This window comes from Rhinichthys klamathensis, unplaced genomic scaffold (genome assembly GCF_029890125.1).
Source record: "Rhinichthys klamathensis goyatoka isolate OS25496 unplaced genomic scaffold, OSU_Roscu_1.1 h1tg000498l_1, whole genome shotgun sequence".
Lineage (NCBI taxonomy): Eukaryota > Metazoa > Chordata > Actinopteri > Cypriniformes > Leuciscidae > Rhinichthys > Rhinichthys klamathensis.
In genome coordinates, this window is record NW_026606981.1 from 364,779 (window position 1) to 384,715 (window position 19,937).

Consider the following 19,937-nt stretch of genomic DNA (forward strand, 5'->3'; position numbering starts at 1 on the left):
GAGAAAGTACAACTTCTGCTCTTTTTTGTTTATGCACAAGTAGGGATGGGCGATATGACCAAATTCTTATTTCATGATATGAGAAATATTTTACAACAATGATAAAAAAAAAACACAGTATATATATTTTGTATTATTTGATCTCATTTCTGTTAATAAAAATAAGAAAAATTAAGCAAATTACAAAAAAAGGCCAAATATAAAATTATAAAAAATATGAATGAAACAAAACTTATTGTGCTTAATGACACTCAAACACCAAATCCCAAATTCACCCATCTCTAAAAGTGTTCCTTTTCAGGATATTTTGAGCTTATAACTATATACAATTATATGTAATTTTATACCATGGTAACCAGATATATCTTCATGCCGCCCAACCGCACAAGGTAATCCTTTGACATTAAGAAATGTAGTATAAAAGCATTTTAACTCACCACCTGACTGATTGAATCGCTCCATTAGAACGGGAATGTTGTTTTTGTAGATCTGCTGAACTTCTTCTCTGATTTCAGTGTCTCTTTTCCACATGTCTTTATATGTAGAGTCTTTCATCCAGTCCTGTATGGGAATCAGCTTCTTTGTGTTACTGTCATAATAATCGATATGTTCTCCATCCAGGAAAGTTATTGCAAAAAACAATGAAATCTCTCCGTTTATTCCATTGTATGCGGTGATGAAGCTGTGTAACTCTGACCACACATTGAACAAACACAGACATAAAGCTCTCAAACATGGTCATAATGTCAAATCAAATAACTATAAAATACTATTAACCAAATGAATATTACATTAATTTGAGACACCAATCCCACTGAAATTCTCAACTTACTTTCTTTATACTTTGATATTTTAATCTATTCTATTACAAACATCTCATGGTTTTCTGTCAGTTCAACACACGGAAGTAGCTGAAGGCCTTGCTGACAGAGAATTCATCGTTTAAACTACTGTACGAAATGAATCTCACCTGAGTAAACCAAAGGTATGAAGATGAAGAAAATTATGCACTTCATTGCTGACGAAAATCCATGTATAAGATACACAATTTTTAAGTGTAGTCACCGAAGAGAAACTTTCAACTTTAAACTACTGAGCAAGTTACGACAACCTGTGAGCAAAAAGTTTCCTCCCTTCACTTCCGTGTTGAGGCTGTTTCTCTAGAGTTGGTGACGTCAGTTCAGTAACCGGTTTTACCTGTTGATTCATATGTAGCAAAGGCTAAAGAGTTTTACAGCGCTCTTCGACGACTACACATAGAATTGTGTGTCAAATAAATGGATTTTCGTCTGCAATGAGGTTAATCATTTTCTTCATCTACATGCCTTTGGTTTACTCAGGTAAGATTCATTTTGTGATGTCATTTTAACAACGAATTCTCTTTCAACAAGGCCTACTTCCGTGTGTTGAACAGACAGAAATGAAGAGTTTTCAAATCTGATATGTAATAATTTCTCAAACATCTCGTATAATATCCAGGATAATAGAACTTGTTCTTGAACTGAAAAGCAGGATTTGGTTTTGTTGAAGCTGCACTGAAAATGTTTCATTGTTATCCAGTTCTGTGTATTTGTCTCATGCATGCAGGTCTATTTAAACAGCAAAACCATAATAAGAATGAGAATAGCCTTGTATAAATGACAAAGTTATGCACATTTTAATGTAAATTAAAGAATATGCTTCCTGTGCAGGTCTATGTCTGTGTCCCTGTTCTGTAAAGATATAGTTATCCGTGCAAAAGTATTGATTTGAAATGAAAGTTGCGCTAGTCTCTTCTTAGTATGATGTATATCTGAGTAAAATGGCTTCTGTCACAAAATCAAATGTAGGGCGATTAAAGATTACGAGGCACATGAATAAAAAAAAGATGTGCACAGATAAATAAATAGTTTATAATAAATTACTGCAATATTCCATAAAATTGTCAATTTTGATTTTATGGTGCCTTTGCAAAAAAAAAAAATAATGAATGACTTGTTCCCTTTCGATACGGTTCACTCGCATTGTGTCGGTCGCTGACTCTTTGGGGGAAACTCCTGTTTCTCCGAAATACTGATTGAATCACATAGACAATTGACATTTAAGCCCGCCAAAACGGGCAGGGACGACTACCTATACAAGTCAACGCTGAATGCCATTTCATCTGAATTATTCTCCAAGCGTGAAGATCGTCTCCTTGCTTGACTCTGAAGAAGACGAAGAGAAGACAAAGAGAAGAAGCCTTCTGCTCGCCAGGCCATGAAGGTGCACATGCAGGGCTCTCACGCACTCCTCGAATGAGCACTGTGAGTGCGTTACCTGGCTGGGCTGTGCCCACGCTGAAGCCGCGCTCATCGAGACGAATTGCTCTCCTTGTCAGGAGCTTGAGAGAAGTTAACAGCAGAGTCACAGGGCCGAGCAATGAGTGACTAAGGACTGACCGAGGACTAAGTGAGCTCACGCTTAGATCCCGCGTACATCACTCTTTGCAAGGGGATTCCTTCTCCTGTGAAGACCAGAACCCTCATCTGGTGTGAGCGGTTTGGTCTATTTCTCAGGGTTCCGAGGAGGAATTCACTAATGACATTCACCATGTCAGTGGCAACTTATGATGCGGAGGAGTGGTCGAACATCATGGAGGACTCTGCCCCCCCAGGCCCCCCCCCCCCCCCCCCCCCGCCGCCTAAGGAGCCAGTTGATGTCAGGCCTGGTCTGGACGCCAAACTTATCAGTTTCCTGACCAAGGCTTATGAAGACCTCGGCTTGGAGTGGCCCCGTAAGAGCCTGCCCGCAGCCGCCTTGACAAACGGTTCCTGCAGAACTGCTCCATTCTTTCCCGAAATTCATGATGAACTGACCAAGACATGACGCTCCCCCCGACTTGGCCGGTGTCCACGCTTGGGATGAGTCTGGCCCAGACCCTGCTGCTTTCAAGGAGCTGTGCAGCGCTACTAAGAAAACGACCCAGGCGATTGGCCATGCGATGAGCAGTTTGGTGGTCATTTAAATTTAATAGAGATCTAGGACGTGGCCAAAACAGCTCTCCTCGACTCCCCAGTTTCTCTCACAGGCCCTGGCATGTACTTGCTGTCATGAGCACTGGGAATTTTCCAGTGGGCCGATCGAGCTGTGGTCCGATCAGCCAAAGGAGAGGTCAAAGGATTCAGATGAAATAGCATTCAGCGTCAACATGTATAGGTAGTCGCCCCTGCCCATTTTGGCGGACTGAAATGCCAATTGTCTGATTCAATTAGGCTTCAGTATTTCAGATAAAAAGCAGTTTCCCCAAAGCGTCAGTGACTGACACAATCCTTGTTCCCATTATCTCAGGGAATCAAGGTTACACGAGTTACCAAGACATTTTTGTATCAAAAAGAAATTTGACTTAACACTGTATGTATTTTGTATTTATATAGAAACCATTTTGAGAGCTTTGTGTTATTTTGTGTGTGTGTGTTGATGTGTGTTTATTTATTTTTTTCAGAGTTACACAGATTTTTGACCGCTTACACCAGAATAAGCGGCCAGACGTTTGCAGAAATCCCAGAGTTTTTTGCTGTAACGACACTGGATGATCAACAGATCGATTATTATGACAGTAACAAAAAGAAGCTGATTCCCAGACAGGACTGGATGAAGGAGTTTGCATCTACAGAACTGTGGAAGGAATACACTGATATCAGAGAAAAACTACAGCAGATCTACAAAATCAACAATTATGTTCTAAAAGAGGAATTCACTCAGTCAGATGGTGAGTTAAAATACATTATTACACAGCTCTCTGAAATGCTTGATTCTGATTGGTCAGTCATGAAATTCCGAGGTCTGTTTTTCCCCGATAATAACTGTTATCAGTAGCAACCTTCGACTGTAAAAAAATATGGACATACTCTCCGGGACGTCACTGTGGGTTTCTGAAGAGCATCAACCTTTTTGGCAGCGCGTCACTCCCAGATAACCGAAAAGGGTTATAAAAAAATGCACCCCCCTCACAGTTGTCAAGAAGGGTAAAATTAGTTATGTAGACCAAACCCCCTTTTTGCACCAGGCTGTAAAAAAAACATCTGCTGTAAGGTTTCTGCAGTATATAAACATGGGGTTTATAGGATTGTCTCTCTTTTGAAACTGTCTCTAGTGGCCAGGCGATGGACTGCAGTTTAAGTCACTTCCGTGTTGGTTTCAAGAGAGAGATCGGAAGGTTTCTGCTTGATAGCAACGCTGTATAGAGCGAAACAGTCGGGTTCCAGAAGTAAAAACTCCATTCATTTTCTCCATAAGGAAATTCATTTTTAACAATAACTTGTAAATTGTTAAAAAACGATTAAAAGACTTCAATACTTAAAGGGGTCATGAACTGGCTTTTTAATTTTTTTTATATTGTTGTCCGAGGTCAACTTATGACATTCGCTTGGTTTTTACATTCAAAAACATCAAAATGAACAAGTAATAGGCTATTTTCTACCCTAGTTTTGAGCCTAGCTCAAAAACGCTCGGTTTCATGGGCGCCTCGCATTGAAGACTTGGAAGTAAACGCCCACTGCTGTGAGTGGATAACAGTTTTGCATATTATAATGAGTTTCGTGTAATGCGCGAATCGGTGGGCGGGGCTAAACCGGCCGTGTTGAAGTAGGCGTTGATCTTCTTCTGCGGTGGTGGTGTTTTATCCTCTTTGTCGTCATAGTTCCCCACTTTGAAAAACAAGTCATTTGCTGAGCCTGGTGTCAATAAAAGCTTTTATTGGACTAACAAGAACGTTTTCAGTTCTGAAACTTACAGGATATTCTTATAATATGATGACCTCTTAGATGTCAAAAGCTCAAGGAAAATTTGATTTCTCAGTTCATCACCCCTTTAACCCTTAAAGACCTAGACCATTTTTGGAGCACCTGCACCGCCTGTCCTTTTCTTTGTTTTTCTAACCCATTATAGACGGTTTCAACGGCAACAACATAAACAAACGTTACTGCGCATGCGCGCTTTTGTGGCCCAAACTTAACTTCCGGTAGAGTCAATAACAACAGAGTTCATCTGTAGAAACCATAGACTTTTTGTGAGAAAAAAGTCAGAATTGTGAGATAAAAAGTCTCAATTCTGTCTTTTTTTCTCGCAATTGCGACTTTATTTCTCAGAATTGCAACTTTATTTCTCACAATTCTGACTTCTTATCTCGCAATTATGAGATAAAAAGTCTCAATTATTATTATTTTTTTATTCTTCATGGCCGGAAACAAGCTTCCATAATTATCTGTTGCTTATTATGAGTTTGTTACCTGTAACGAAGTGAGTGCTACAGATCCTTGAATTCTTGCCTGGCTGCCAAGCCTCTCATCGCACAGCGGTGATCCACGCTCGCCGTCTCCCTTCGTTTTTAGGAAAACGAATTTTTTTTATTTTTGATAAGGTATTTGTCCCAGAGCCTCAGGTTGAATCCCACAACACAACAACCTGAGCCCAACTTCAGTCTGCTCATCACCTTAATTTTCACTGCGTTTGTAGTCGGCGCCATATTACCAGAGAATGATATTATGATATTACCGGTTAACAAACACAGACCGGAAGTTAACTTCGGGCCAGCGCGTAACCCGGGCAACGCGCGTGCGTTCGATGAAACCGTCTATAGCAGTCAGCATCAAGTGTCATATATCATTTTTAACAGGAGAACTTGAAGTTTCAATCTATCTCATTTAAATAATCCAATTTTACATTTATTTTGTCTTAGAATGGATGAATGTACCAGATTTAAGAAAAACGGCAGCGTATTTTTTGTGATTTTTTTTTACTCAACTCAAACAAATCCTCCTGAAGTTTGGATTTTTTCCTTTAGAAAGCTGTACTTGGATATTCTACATTTCCAGATGTAATTTTGACTACATGTAACAATCCCTAAGCAAGTTATAGCCATTTATTACAACATTATATAGGCGATTTTCAGTGAAAAGCTGGTGTTTTTTATTTACTGACAATTTAGATGTGTCCAAAAAAGTGTAGGAAGTAAAATAAATAGAAACATTGTAATAGAACACTGAAGCAAAATAAACTTTATATGTATTAAAACACACACACACACACACACACACACACACACACACACACACACACACACACACACATAGCCTATATGAACTACTTTCACTTTACCTCAGTTCAAATTTCCAAAGAATGATGCTAGTTGTTCGTGCAAAAGACCAAGAACTATGTTTATTGGTTGAGTAGATGATAGTTTCAACCAATCTGGGCATGAGGGCGGGACTAAGCATCAACAGTCATTCATGATTGGCTCAGAGGAACAAACCGCACGGGTTTCTTTGACGAATCAATGCTGATCAAAACTTGATGACGCAATCACATTCACTACGGAGCTTCTGAATGTCCAAACGCGATTAACCCGATATCACAGAAAAGCCGTGAATCTCCTCTTTATGGGACTTTTTAAAGCATACGGATTGGAGTAGCGGTTCAAAAGTTCTTTAAAATTTAAGAACAACAGTTATTTTTAGCCGCCGGCGGCTGTATAGGTCTTTAAGGGTTAATGAAGATATTTTGAAGAATATGGGTAACTGAACAGTTGATGGGCCCCTGCTATGGAAGTCAATCTTCTTTTGTGCTTGATTTTTACAGGTTTGGAACAACTTGAGGGTGAGTAAATGATTGACAAAATTTGTATTTGAATATGTATATATGCAAATTTTGTAATAAACTCACCCTGAAGTTGTTTTAAACCTGTATGTATATGTATATACAGGTGCTGGTCATATAATTAGAATATCATCAAAAAGTTGATTTATTTCAGTAATTCCATTCAAAAAGTGAAATTTGGATATTATATTCATTCATTACACACTGACTGATATATTTCAAGTGTTCATTTCTTTTAATTTTGATGATTGTAACTGACAACTAATGTAAATATTGAAGACACCTGGTGCCACAGTCTAATCAGCTGATGAACTCAAAACACCTGCAAAGGCCTTTAAACGGTCTCTCAGTCTAGTTCTGTAGGCTACACAATCATGGAAGACTGCTGACTTGACACCTGTCCAAAAGACGACCATTGACCTCTTGCACAAGGAGGGCAAGACACAAAAGGTCATTGCTAAAGAGGCTGGCTGTTCACAGAGCTCTGTGTCCAAGCACATTAATAGAGAGGCGAAAGGAAGGAAAAGATGTGGTAGAAAAAAAAGTGTACAAGCAATAGGGATAACTGCACCCTGGAGAGGATTGTGAAACAAAGCCCATTCAAAAATGTGGGGGAGATTCACAAAGAGTGGACTGGAGTCAGTGCTTCCAGAACCAGACGTATGCAAGACATGGGTTTCAGCTGTCGCATTCCTTGTCAAGCCACTCTTGAACAAGACACCACGACAGAAGCGTCTCACCTGGGCTAAAGGCAAAAAGGACTGGACTGCTGCTGAGTGGTCCAAAGTTTTAGCAAAAATTTAGCATTTCCTTTGGAAATCAAGGTCCCAGAGTCTGGAGGAAGAGAGGAGAGGCACAGAATCCAAGTCGCTTGAAGTCCAGTGTGAAGTCTCCACAGTCAGTGATGGTTTGGGGTGCCGTGTCATCTGCTGGTGTTGGTCCACTGTGTTTTCTGAGGTCCAAGGTCAACGCAGCCGTCTACCAGGAAGCTTTAGAGCACTTCATGCTTCTGCTGCGGACCAACTTTATGGAGATGCAGATTTCATTTTCCAACAGAACTTGGCACCTGCACACAGTGCCAGCGCTACCAGTACCTGGTTTAAGGACCATGGTATCCCTGTTCTTAATTGGCCAGTAAACTCGCCTGACCTTAAAGGGTTAGTTCACCCCAAAATATAAACTCTGTCAGTAATGACTCTCCCTCATGTTGTTCAACCCCGTAAGACTTTCGTTCATCTTCAGAACACAGATTAAGATATTTTTGATTAAATCTGAGAGCTGGATCACTCCTCCATAGGCTTCTAAGGGATTGAAACTGGCCGGCCCAGAAAAGTTATGAAAGACATCGTTCAAATAGTCCAAGTGACTACAGTGGCTCGATCTTAAGTTTATCACACATCATATCACACAACTGATGAGATAATAAAATATTTCAACTTAAATCAATATTCAATGTCTAAATATTTACTTATGTGGCAAGCAGCCTTGTAAATATAATGCACATCCAGTCAGTTGTTATCGCAGAATAAACCCCGACAGGGTGATCAGGAGGAGTCTTGTATCACTCTGAAGGGTTTATATGTACATCATCCCTTTCTTATACTACATTTATAAACATCAAAGGATTATATTGTGCTTTAAAAATAAAAAGTAAGTACATGTATCCCACTCTCTCTCTTTCAGGTGTTCATACGTATCAGAGGATGTATGGCTGTGATTGGGATGATGAGACTGGAGACTCACATGGGTTTGATCAGTACGGTTATGATGGAGAGGATTTCATCTCACTGGACCTGAAGGAGAACAGATACACTGCGTCTGTACCACAGGCATCTCCTACAGTCATGAAGTGGAATAATGACAGAGAACAGCTTGAAATCTTACAACAATACTTGCGATATGAGTGCGTTTACTGGCTGAAGGAGCTCTTACATTTGTCTAAAGCTACTTATGAAAAAGCAGGTACATTATCAGAGTTACCAGGATTTATATATCAAATGTTTTTCTTTCATGTGAAGATCCTAGATAAAAATCTATGCAGGTCAACTTTAGAGATTGTTAAACTATGATAAGTAGAAAGTGCATGTGTTTCTTTCTCTGTTTTTCAGTTTTGTTCTGTTTACTTCTAGAGCCTAATGTGTCTCTGCTGCAGAAGAACCCAGACTATTATGTGGAGTGTCACGTCACAGGCTTTCTCTTCAGAAACACAAGCATTTCATGGAGGAAGAATGGAAAAGCTCTGAGCGATTCTAGTAACTTGGTGGAGTCTGGAGACATACTACCAAATGAGGACGGGACCTTCCAGAGGACTGTTACCCTGTATGTCCTTCCAGACGAATGGAAGAAGGACCGGTACACCTGTGTGGTCGAGCACAAGAGTTTGACTGAGACAATCCAGAAGATTCTGACTGAGGATCAGATCCAGAGGAACAGCAAGTTTAAACATGGTTAATTTTTTCACCTGTACTGTACACTGACTTTAATTTTCTGTTGTTTTTTTAGGTTTGTTTGTTCTGTTGTTGTTAGGTTTTTATGCAATATTATTCATTGCATATCGTGTTTGTTTCTCTGTGTGTTCTAGAACCTGCATCAGATTCTTCATATATCATGTATCCGGCTCTAGTCATCATTATCACAGCTATTGCTGTAATGATTGGACTGATTGGACTGTATGTAATTTGGGAACACAGGAAGAAACTCAAAGCTTGTAAGTACGGTAACACTTTAGAATACGGTTCCTTCGTTAATGAATAACTACACAGGAACAAATGAGTAACACAATATTAACAATCTAGTAACTACTATTAACTAACAAGAAATTCTGATTAACAAATTAGTAAGTAACAGCGCACAGATGAAAGTGGTGGTTCACTATTAACTAATCAATAACTACTTTTTTTTAATGCTTCCCAGAGAACTACTGTAAGAATCATGGTAACTAAGTAGTAATGACTCAAGTGTTACTACATATTTCTAAAGGAATGACTAATTATTTGGATCCGTATTCTAAAGTGAAGATCACGGTAACTAACTAGTAATTACTCAAGTGTTACTACATACTTCTAAAGGAATTACTAATTCTTTTAAGCTTTTGAGGTTTTTGGTGAAGTTTTAGATAGTAATTCCCATAGAAGTATGTAGTAACACTTGAGTAATTACTAGTTAGTTACCATGATCTTCACTTTAGAATACGGATCCAAATAATTAGTAATTCCTTTAGAAGTATGTAGTAACACTTGAGTAATTACTAGTTAGTTACCATGATCTTCACTTTAGAATACGGATCCAAATAATTAGTCATTCCTTTAGAAGTATGTAGTAACACTTGAGTAATTACTAGTTAGTTATCATGATTATTACATGAAAAGCCAATCCTAAAGTGTAGAATCTTCTAATCCTTCACAAGATATTTGCACGCACGTATGAGGTAGGAGACATTAATAAAATCTTTTTTTTTTGCGAGGTATAGGTTAAATAATAAAATCACTGTATATGGTATTTGGATGGCCGATAACTCAATATGTTCCAGCCGTCACCGTGACTCTGGCCAATTTTCTGGCATTCCTCTGGACTGGCATTGAATCACTACAGGACAAGTAAGGTCCCGACAACTGCATTTAAAAAGCCATTTCTTTAAAATTATTCAGTTGATAAATAGTTCTCTAGGAGAGAGCATAGGCTAATTATTTCCCAAATCATAAGTCTGCTATGCTATTACATATTGATAAACCTTGTGTATTTGTTTACAGCAGTTATTAATGTTAATGTAGTGCTAGTCATTTGTCCTGCATTAGTTATTGATTAGTTTTGCATGAACTATTAATCTTCTTCAGTAGTTCTCTGGGAAGCATTAAAAAAATAGTAGTTATCAATTAGTTAATAGTGAACTACCACTTTCATCTGTGCGCTGTTACTTACTATTTCATTATTCAGAATTTCTTGTTAGTTAATAGTAGTTACTAGATTGTTAATATTGTGTTACTCATTTGTTCCTGTGTAGTTATTCATTAACGAAGGAACCGTATTCTAAAGTGTTACCGTAAGTACTAATGACCTGTTGTGAGATATAATTCCCATCATAAGTGCACATATTTTTACATATGTTTCTGTGTGTGGCGATACAATGAAGAAGAGTGCAGTGAATGTGAACCTGTTGCCATCATGTTTATATTCTCTGAAATGATCAAACTTTAAGAATTCTGTTGGTGGTGGTGGTGTGTGTGTGTGTGTGTGTGTGTGTGTGTGTGTGTGTGTGTGTGCGTGTGTGTGTGTGTGTGTGTGTGTGTGAAATTATATGTGAATCCTTTGAAAATGTTCTTTGAATTTCATTACAGCATGACACACCTCTGTTTATCTGTCTTTACAGCCAGCAAGAACATCAAGTATATCATAACTCAAAGCGAGCGTACAGAACATGGACATGATCGGCAACCTCCTAGTACATTAGTGTGATAAAGAAATTATTAAATCGCAAACATTTAAAATTTACTTCACTCCCTCTCATGAACCAGAATCCTTTAAATCGTGAGTGTGCAGCGCCTAATGGTTCCTCCACAGAGATGAACAATATCACTTTCCAGAACCGTCACCTTCACAGTTCCTCACCGGTGGACGGATCTTCCCAACTCTACCCGGCAACTGAGTCCTTTTATAAAGTCCAAGAAACATCTAAAGACCCTTAAAGACTCTGAGTATTCAACTACACATCCTTGAATTAATCTTATTTATACTTTTACCTTTTCTTCCATCTCTAATCTTGAAATTTTACCATTTCTTTTAGAATGAATCACTTTAGCTGCTTTTCCACCGTTCTCTTTGCTTAACCGTTCAATTCCGTGCCATGGTTTCATTTTTCACGATGTTGCTGATAACAGAGCTCTTTACCAGTTATTTCCGTTCTTGGAACCGTTCGGCCCAACGATGGAAAAGTGTTTTTTGTTGTTTTCCTCATTTGTTGCTTTGAATTTTGTAAAATGATACAAAATGTAAATATTTTCTTAATGATAATTGTCTTAATGGTATTACTTGATGTGTTTTTTTAATATATAAATATATATAAACTAAAATTCCCATTCTGTTGAAAACAAAGTCTTATAAATTACTAAAAATATATTTTTTAGGACTGTCAATAGATTAAAATAATGTTAACTACAAAAAACAATTAATTTTTTTATTTGCTGAAATTTGCCTCTAAATAACAAGTCATATGTTATTAAGATATGAGCCAATACCATTTGTACCATTTTTATCACAGTACATTTTCCCAATCAGATGTTTATGCACATATTGTATATGTGTAATTATATGTGTAAGTACTATATATATGCCTTATTTCCTGTGGAAATATATGTATATATTTATATTTTTTTATATTTAAGTCGATGATCAGTTTAAGTTTCCTCAGTCTGATGATATCTCATTGAAAGTACTTGTTGATCTTGTGGTTTAACAGAAAAGCATAAAAATGTATGACGACCTGCGAACAATCAACATGTATTCACAATTTTTTCATCCTGTTTGTAAATTTTCTTGCCTCATTTTGTGCTATAGTAAATAATAAACACCTATACTTTTCTCAATTTTTTTCTGAGCGAGTTCAGTCTCTGTCATTAATCTATACATATAGTTTTATCATTTAATAGAGATTCTGACTTAATGTGTTTTTTGGGGGGTTTTTTATGGATGCTTGCTTGCTTTTTTTTATTTTTTTATATTTTTTTTTTTATGTGTTTCATGGATAATGCTACACAGATTTGACCTGATATCTGTCAACTATGGCAATTTGTAAAACTACATTAAAAAAATGTACCGCAGAATTCTTGATTGCATATGCGAGACTTAATCTCAAATTGAATTAACAAATGAACTAACACCAGACTGTAGCTTCTGGATCCAAGTTCTTACCCTACAGTAACACTATCAGTCAAAGGTTTTAGATCTGTAAGATTTTTAATGGTTTTAAAAGAAGTCTCTTCTGCTCACAAAGGCTGCGTTTATTTGATTAAAAATACAACAACAAAACAAAAAAACAGTAATATTGTTAAATATTATGACAATTTTAAATATTTTTTTTATTTGAATATATTTTAAAATGTAATTTATTACTGTGATCAAAGCTGAGTTTCCAGCATCATTACTCCAGTCTTCAGTGTCACATGATCCTTCAGAAATCATTTATGATTTGCTGTCACGATGTGGGTTTGTGTCCTGTCATGTTCTTTGGTTCCCTGTCTTGTCTATTAGTTTTCCCAGGTGTTTCTGATTTCTCACGCCCCCTTGTTATCCTGTTAGCTCGTTTGTCCCTGATTATTTAAGCCCTGTGTTTCTGCCCTGTCTTTGTGAGTTGTTATATGTTTTAGGATTAACGTGAGTGTGGGTTGTTCCCAGTTTAAAGATTATTGTTCCACGTTCTGAGTCTATGTTTGAGTTTATAGTTTGTTTAAATAAAGCGTGTACACTGCGTTTGGATCCAGCCTCCTATCTGCCTTCACCGCATCACGTTACAGATGCTCAAAAAAACAAATGATTATTATCGATGTTGAAAACAGTTGTGTACAATTTTTTTTTCCAGGATTCTTTGATGAATAGACAGTTCAAAAGAACAGCATTTATTTGAAATAGAAACTTTTGTAACATTATGAATTTCTTTACTGTAACTTTTGATCAATTTAATTCATCCTTGATGAATAAAAGTATTGATTTCTTTTCTTTCTTTCCCCCCAAAAATACAATAAAAATTCTTACTGACCCCAAACTTTTGAATAGTGGTAATTGAATAGCTTTTTTAATATTACAAAAGCTTTCTATTTCAGATAAATGCTGTTCTTTTGAACTTTCTATTCATCAAAGAATCCTGAAATAAAAATGTAAATAACTGTTTTCAACACTGATCATAATCATAAATGTGTCTTGAGCATCAGATCATCATATTAGAGTGATTTCTGAAGGATCATGTGACACTGAAGACTGGAGTAATGATGCTGAAAATACAGCTTTGATCACAGGAATAAATTACACTTTACTATATATTCATACAGAAAACAGCTGTTTTACATTGTAATAATATTTCACATTATTCCTTTTTTGTATTTTTAATCAAATAAACGCAGCCTGGGTGAGCAGAAGAGACTTCTTTTAAAAACATTAAAAATCGTACAGATCAAAAACTTTTGACTGATAGTGTATTAATATGTAATTTATTCTAATCTTTATAACCTGGTGAACCTCACTAGTTTTCAGTGCACAGTGTGATGACGTGTGACGCGCTGGCAGTGTGTGTTCTCAGCAGGTGTGTGTGTCTCAGCGCTCAGGGCTGTTTGTGAGGGATGTTCACAGGAGGTTATTAGTCTCTTCACTGACACACTGTAGGGGTGGTCCAAACCAAAGTGAACAATCTGATGGTCACTTCAAGGAAGTCATTTTATCATTTATGGTCATGTGACCCAGTAAATACTATTTATTCATTTTAAAGCTATGGCAGGAGAGTTCGAGTTAACTTACAAACAGAGCGATTCAAGTTTTGTTTTGTTCGTGATATATTTAACTCATTTTTGTAATGTTATGTTTAAATAAGTTTCATAAGTAAGAAATGTGTTATAGTGTATAGTTAAAGATAAGAAGGCAAGTTTTAAAGTTGAGAGCAGAGAAATACACTCACACACACACACACACACACACACATATACATAATGCATATTTGAAAAACTTTTTTGTATAAAATGTAAATTTACTTGCATTTCTGTCGTAAGAACAGCTATTCAGCTGATGGACGCCATGCTGCGTTGTCATGGGAACATCCCAGGTGAAAATAATGAGGAAATTACGTTTGTCTTTCGATGCTCCCTTCGCCAAGTGCCCTGCTCACTCCAAAGTCCCCACTTCAAGAGCTCTGCTCTTCAAAGGGAGTAGGGCATAGGGATACTCACCTCAGTTTGAAAATTGCCAAACACTGCTTCTTCTCCTGTGTTTTAATCAGGAGATTCTGTACTTTCAGAAGAAGCATAATACCGTAACAGTGAAAACACGAAAAGCAGGAAAATTCCGTCAATGGCGGGGAAAGAGTTAAAATAATTTACTTGATGTAGCAGAATTAATATTACAATCAATTAACCTGTTCATCCAGCTAACACCCAGTAATGATCATCTATCGTGGCCACAGAACGTCTCGGTTACGGATGTAACCCTCGTTCCCTGAGTAGGGAACGGAGACATTATGTTGTGACAATAAAATCGGGTTCGCTTAGAAAGCCTATCAACTTTGAGTATTACAAAACGAGCCAATAGCAAAGAAATGCCAATAGCAAATGACTCCGACCCACCTCGTGGGTATATCAGGAAGTACGCTGGCAACATGCAGTTATATTACTTGCTGAGGAGCCGAGACTGAACTCAGGCTGTTCCAGCGGTACAGCGAAAGTGGCAGGGAGACGTAACGTCTCCGTTCCCTACTCAGGGAACAAGGGTTACATCCTTAACCGAGACGTTCCCTTTCGTAGTCACTACGAGTTACGTTGTGATGAGGAAATGGGGATCCCAGTATAATCACATCACTCGGCTGTCTTCCAGTGCCCTGCGTAAAGGCCATTGCACACCGAGTGCGAAATTTTCGTGTTAGTCAGCCTAAAAATTCATCACGCACAGAAACCTTGCACACTGAGTCCGATGCGTATTTATTAAACTTTTGCGGAAAAAAACGCAAAAAAAATACTAAATGGATTCGTCAAGCAGTGGGATGATTTTGTTGCCCTTTCTCTTATTAAAAAGAGAAAAAGAAAGAGAAAATATTGGGTCCATCCAATCCTGAAATTGCGCAGAGAGGAAGGAGAGTTCCACCTTCTTATCAAGGAGTTGCGAAATTATCCCGAGCGATTCAAAATTTACTTCAGAATGTCAGTGGAACAGTTTGATGCTTTGCTAGCGATTCTGGAGCCACATATTAAAAAGAAGACCACCAATTTCCGTGAACCAATCGATCCTGAACAGAGACTGGCATGTCTAAGTATGGACACACACACACACACACACGCCCACGCAGACGGCGGAAGCGCTGGGCAGACAGTACAGCAGTATAGGCTACAGGTTATATATTGTACCCAAAAAATACATTAGTTATCGAATTGGCTGCTCAATCAATCGATCCGAAATTTCGATCTGATAGGAAGGGGAGGTTTATTCCTTTTCTCACTGATCGAGAGAACATGTAAGCACTTGATCGAATTGAAAACCGAAACTGAAAGGATTATGTAATCCGCATTTTGTTTTTCATACAGTACTTTGTGCTGCGAGACGAAGTCTATCAACTTGTCAGACGCCATTCTGGATTTTGTCGTTCGCTTGTACGGTGGCTGTGAATTGTCAAGAAACCTCTCAAAATGCTGGCTGGGGATGCAAAAAACGCAGAAAATCGAACCCGATCCGAATTTTTTTTATGACGGACGAAAGTTTCGGAGGCGGTGTGCAAGCGTGATTGACATAACGTGAGGTCAATTTTTTTTTTTTACGTGCGAAAATTTCGGATGCGAATTTCGGACTCAGTGTGCAATGGCCTTATGTCTGAGCTCCCTGTCGTGAGACTACCACGGACATAGGACTCCTGCTTACCACAGAAAAACCAAGGTACACTGGGAAGCATATCTCAGTGGAAATATGCAATTATTGCCTGTCCGAAGGGGGGGACTTACAGAATACACATATGACCCGGGAGGGGGCTGCAAATGGAAAACACTGGGGTGTCCAGCCCGAAGGGTAGAATGTTTCAACCCCAGGAGTGGCAAGGTGGCTTGCCAAGGGAAAGACTTACAGAGGCTTACAGTGGAAATACACATGTTGGGGTCGCCCAGAGGGGGGACTATGCACATGGAGGCACCTTGCCAACGCGAAAGCTGCCGGTGGCATAACTCTGGCGTTTGACGTCAACAGTGCTGGAGAAACTCAGGGCTTGTTGGGGAAGCTCACCTGAGGAAATATCACACGTATCCAGTCCGTGGAGTGAATGGCGAGCAAGCGAAGACACCTGAGCATGTCCTAGTACCGGCTGGTTGAAGCGAGTACACGAGGGGACACAGGCTCCACTCGGAGATAGTAGAATCTGGCGAATGTGTTGGGTGTCGCCCAGCCTAGAGCTCTGCAGATGTCTGTTAGCGAGGCGCCATGCGCTAGAGCCCAAGAGGAAGCCACACTCCGAGAGGAGTGGGCCTTCACATAAGGAGGCACGGTTGACCTTGCTGGTGGAATGCCAAGCAATGGTGTCCACTATCCAGTGAGATTACCTCTGCTTGGAGAGAGCCTTTCCCTTCAGCTTCCCACCATAACAGACAAAGAGCTGGTCTGAGGTCTTAACTGACAGGAACTTAAGCACCACTGACTGCAGAGGCTCAAAGGGAGCACACTGCAGGGCAGTTAAAAAACAACTGAGAGGTCCCAAGATGGAACGAGAGGAGGGCGAGGAGGATTAGTCTCCCCGCTCCTCTCAGGAACCTGATGATCAGGTCGTGCTTTCCCATGGACTTTCCCTCGAGGAAGGAAAGCACGACACTGATCAGGCATTTTCTGGGGTCTTCTTGGTGAGAAGAGCACCAGTTGATGAAGAGGTTCCACTTTAACGCGTAGACATGTCTCGTGGACGATGCTCTAGCGGAAGTGATTGTAGCCACTACCACTAGTAGGGTACTCACACCTGCCTCGTCCCGTCCAGGAGACACACGTGGAGGTTTCAAAGATTGGGACAGGGTGCCATAGGGTGCCCCGTCTCTGAGAAAGGGGTCCTTCCTCAGAGGAATTGGCCAGGGAGGTGCTGTCGCGAGGAGTACAAGTTCGGAGAACCAGGTTCGGCTGGGCCAATGAGGCGCAACCAACATAACCTGCTCCTCGTCCTCCCCAATTTAATCGCCATATCAGTGGGTACAATGAGGGTGCGCTTTTGATGCAGGACTGTTGGACAGATTGTAAACTAATGAACATGGAGAATGTGAGCACTGTGAGCTCAGTCGTTCTCAGCGCCGTCAAAATAAAAGTCACATTAACAACTGAAGTGAAGTCTTACGTCACTTCAGAGTTCCTACTGGCGGTGCGAATGCAACCAGGAAAACATTCCTAAGGGAACCATTAGTTCTCGGGGAACGACCCTGGTGGCTAGTTCCTATAACTACCCGGTGTGAAAGCCCCTAAAGTGTCTTCTCTACGCAGATGATCTGGTTCTCCTGTCGTCCACTAAAGAGGGTCTTCAGGACAGCCTGGATCTGCTGGAGGATTACTGTGAGTCCTGACCGTCAACCTCCAGAAAACTACAGTAATGATGTTCCAGAAACACTCCAGATCTCAGGGACCAACACACACATTCACACTATCACACAGAACTATTGAGAGCACAAACATACACTTACCTCGGCCTGAAAATATCTTCAACTGGTAACTTTACTGTGGTTGTGAATGAACTTAAAGAGAAAGCTCAAAGGGCTTTTTATGCCATAACAAGTTTGATTAAAATTGAAATCCCAACCCAAATCTGGCTCAAACTTTTCAAATCAATAATTGCATTATATGGCAGTGAAATGTGGGGTCCTCCTATAAAATTTGATTTCTTAAAACTATTAATCCGTAACTATTAATCCGATTGAAACAGTGGCGGTTCTAGCCCATTTCAACTGGGGGGGCCAAGCTGGGGCCAGTTGTACTGTTAGAGGGGCCAGTTACATTTAGACCTTATTGTTGTCATATCATTTTCTGCACTGCTGCAGGCATTAACAGGCAAAATACCGTGTTTATAATCATTCAACAATGTATTTGTATTTCCATTATATTTTTACATTTGCATTACATATTCAGTATTAGTCACAGTAACTGTAATAGACATGATGTCCTTCTTTCTCTTCATTTTGAGAACTATAGAGCAAAAGCAATGGGGACCAAGAAGCTTATTAATTAATTTACTGAAAATAACTGACTTGATATGTCTAACCGTTTACAGGGTTCCTGCACTCTTTTTAAAGTCAAATTTAAGGCTTTTTAAGACCTAAAGAAATCAAAATTAATACCGTACATTAGGGGTGTGCAATATTGACAAAAATATATTTCAATATTTTCAACATTTTGTTAATAATTAGATAATATTTTACTGATTGTGTTTTTGTGCTGGTGCCATGGCTGGTTTAGGCCTGTTGTTGACAGCTGACTCACGAAGATATTAATATTTTTCATATTCTATGCAGTGGTCAGTTCACAGCAGTGACAGAAATACATTTTTTAATTAAGGGGCAATATTTGCCACCTTAAATTGATTTCCAGGGGCATTTTCACCTATATATGGACATTTTTTCTAAACTTATTTAGAGTTATGCATCACCTTTTATGTCAAATACTAACATTCAAATTATACAGTAATTATACTTATTTATACAATAATACTTAATTATGCAATAATTATACAGTACCACTGTTACCAGTCAAATTAATTAATTCAATCAAAATCCATCTTTGCAGTGCAGAGGTGACACAGAAGTGGCATTAATATATTTACACTCCATTTACAATTGCATAAATAATTTTTTTACATTTAAATCAATATTTAAATATGAAATTATTTCTAATTTTAACGTTTTAATTAAAGGATACTTTAAATATGAAACTAAAACCGCCAGTAGGCGGCGGCAAGTACCCGTAAGAGGGATTCATTCATTCAAACGATTTGTTCAAACGGCTGATTTATTCGGGAAAGAAGCAAGTGATTCGTTCAAAACGCGGATTTCAGTCAATAAATCATCGCTGTGTTGCATTGAGACTCATGAAATTCTAGTCGGCGAAATAAAGGGAAAACAAACATTATTGACAATATTGTGTCTAAAAAGTAACTCCCAATGTTAACTTATTGTTAATTTAACTGTTGTATAACATAAATATCACAGTTGCAATTGTGCACGGGAAAACGGCACTCTTGCTGATGTGATATTCTAATATAAGAACATAATATGATATAAGACAAAAACGAATTTGGGGACATAGCCTATATGAACTGCACACAGCAGTGAAAGGACGATAGACAAATGCTATGTCAGCTCACATTGCCTCGTACAGAGTTAAAACAATGATTACAATATCATAATAGACAACACACATCGCACACCCCATACGCACATAAAGAATGAACTTACAACTGAACTGACATTTACCAACTTTCTTCTTCTCTCCCCTCTCGCGTGCAGGAGACAGGCGTTATTCTGCCGCGATTCCCGCGAATGTGATGCGAATTGTCACGTGAAAATGCAAATCCACAAAGATAGAAAAATAAAAAATAATACGCATACAACGATAGCAAAAAACAGTTTTGT

At 38.7% G+C, this 19,937-nt stretch overlaps 2 protein-coding genes across 2 annotated transcripts in view; one reads left to right on the plus strand and one right to left on the minus strand.

Annotated features, from left to right (window-relative positions):
• LOC130072604 (major histocompatibility complex class I-related gene protein-like) overlaps positions 1-1,117 on the minus strand; it is a 55,989-nt gene extending 54,872 nt beyond the window's left edge. The window contains exons 1-2 of the mRNA XM_056237786.1: positions 971-1,117; positions 438-692 (exon numbers count right to left, since the gene is read on the minus strand). Of these exons, the coding sequence (XP_056093761.1) occupies positions 438-692; positions 971-1,016 (301 nt within the window). The 5' untranslated portion in view covers positions 1,017-1,117. The remainder of the gene's footprint in view (positions 1-437; positions 693-970) is intronic.
• Positions 1,118-1,191: 74 nt separating this feature from the next.
• The window catches only part of LOC130072607 (major histocompatibility complex class I-related gene protein-like), an 85,646-nt gene continuing 66,900 nt past the window's right edge, over positions 1,192-19,937 (plus strand). Inside the window, exons 1-2 of the mRNA XM_056237787.1 lie at positions 1,192-1,340; positions 3,464-3,730. Of these exons, the coding sequence (XP_056093762.1) occupies positions 1,295-1,340; positions 3,464-3,730 (313 nt within the window). The 5' untranslated portion in view covers positions 1,192-1,294. The remainder of the gene's footprint in view (positions 1,341-3,463; positions 3,731-19,937) is intronic.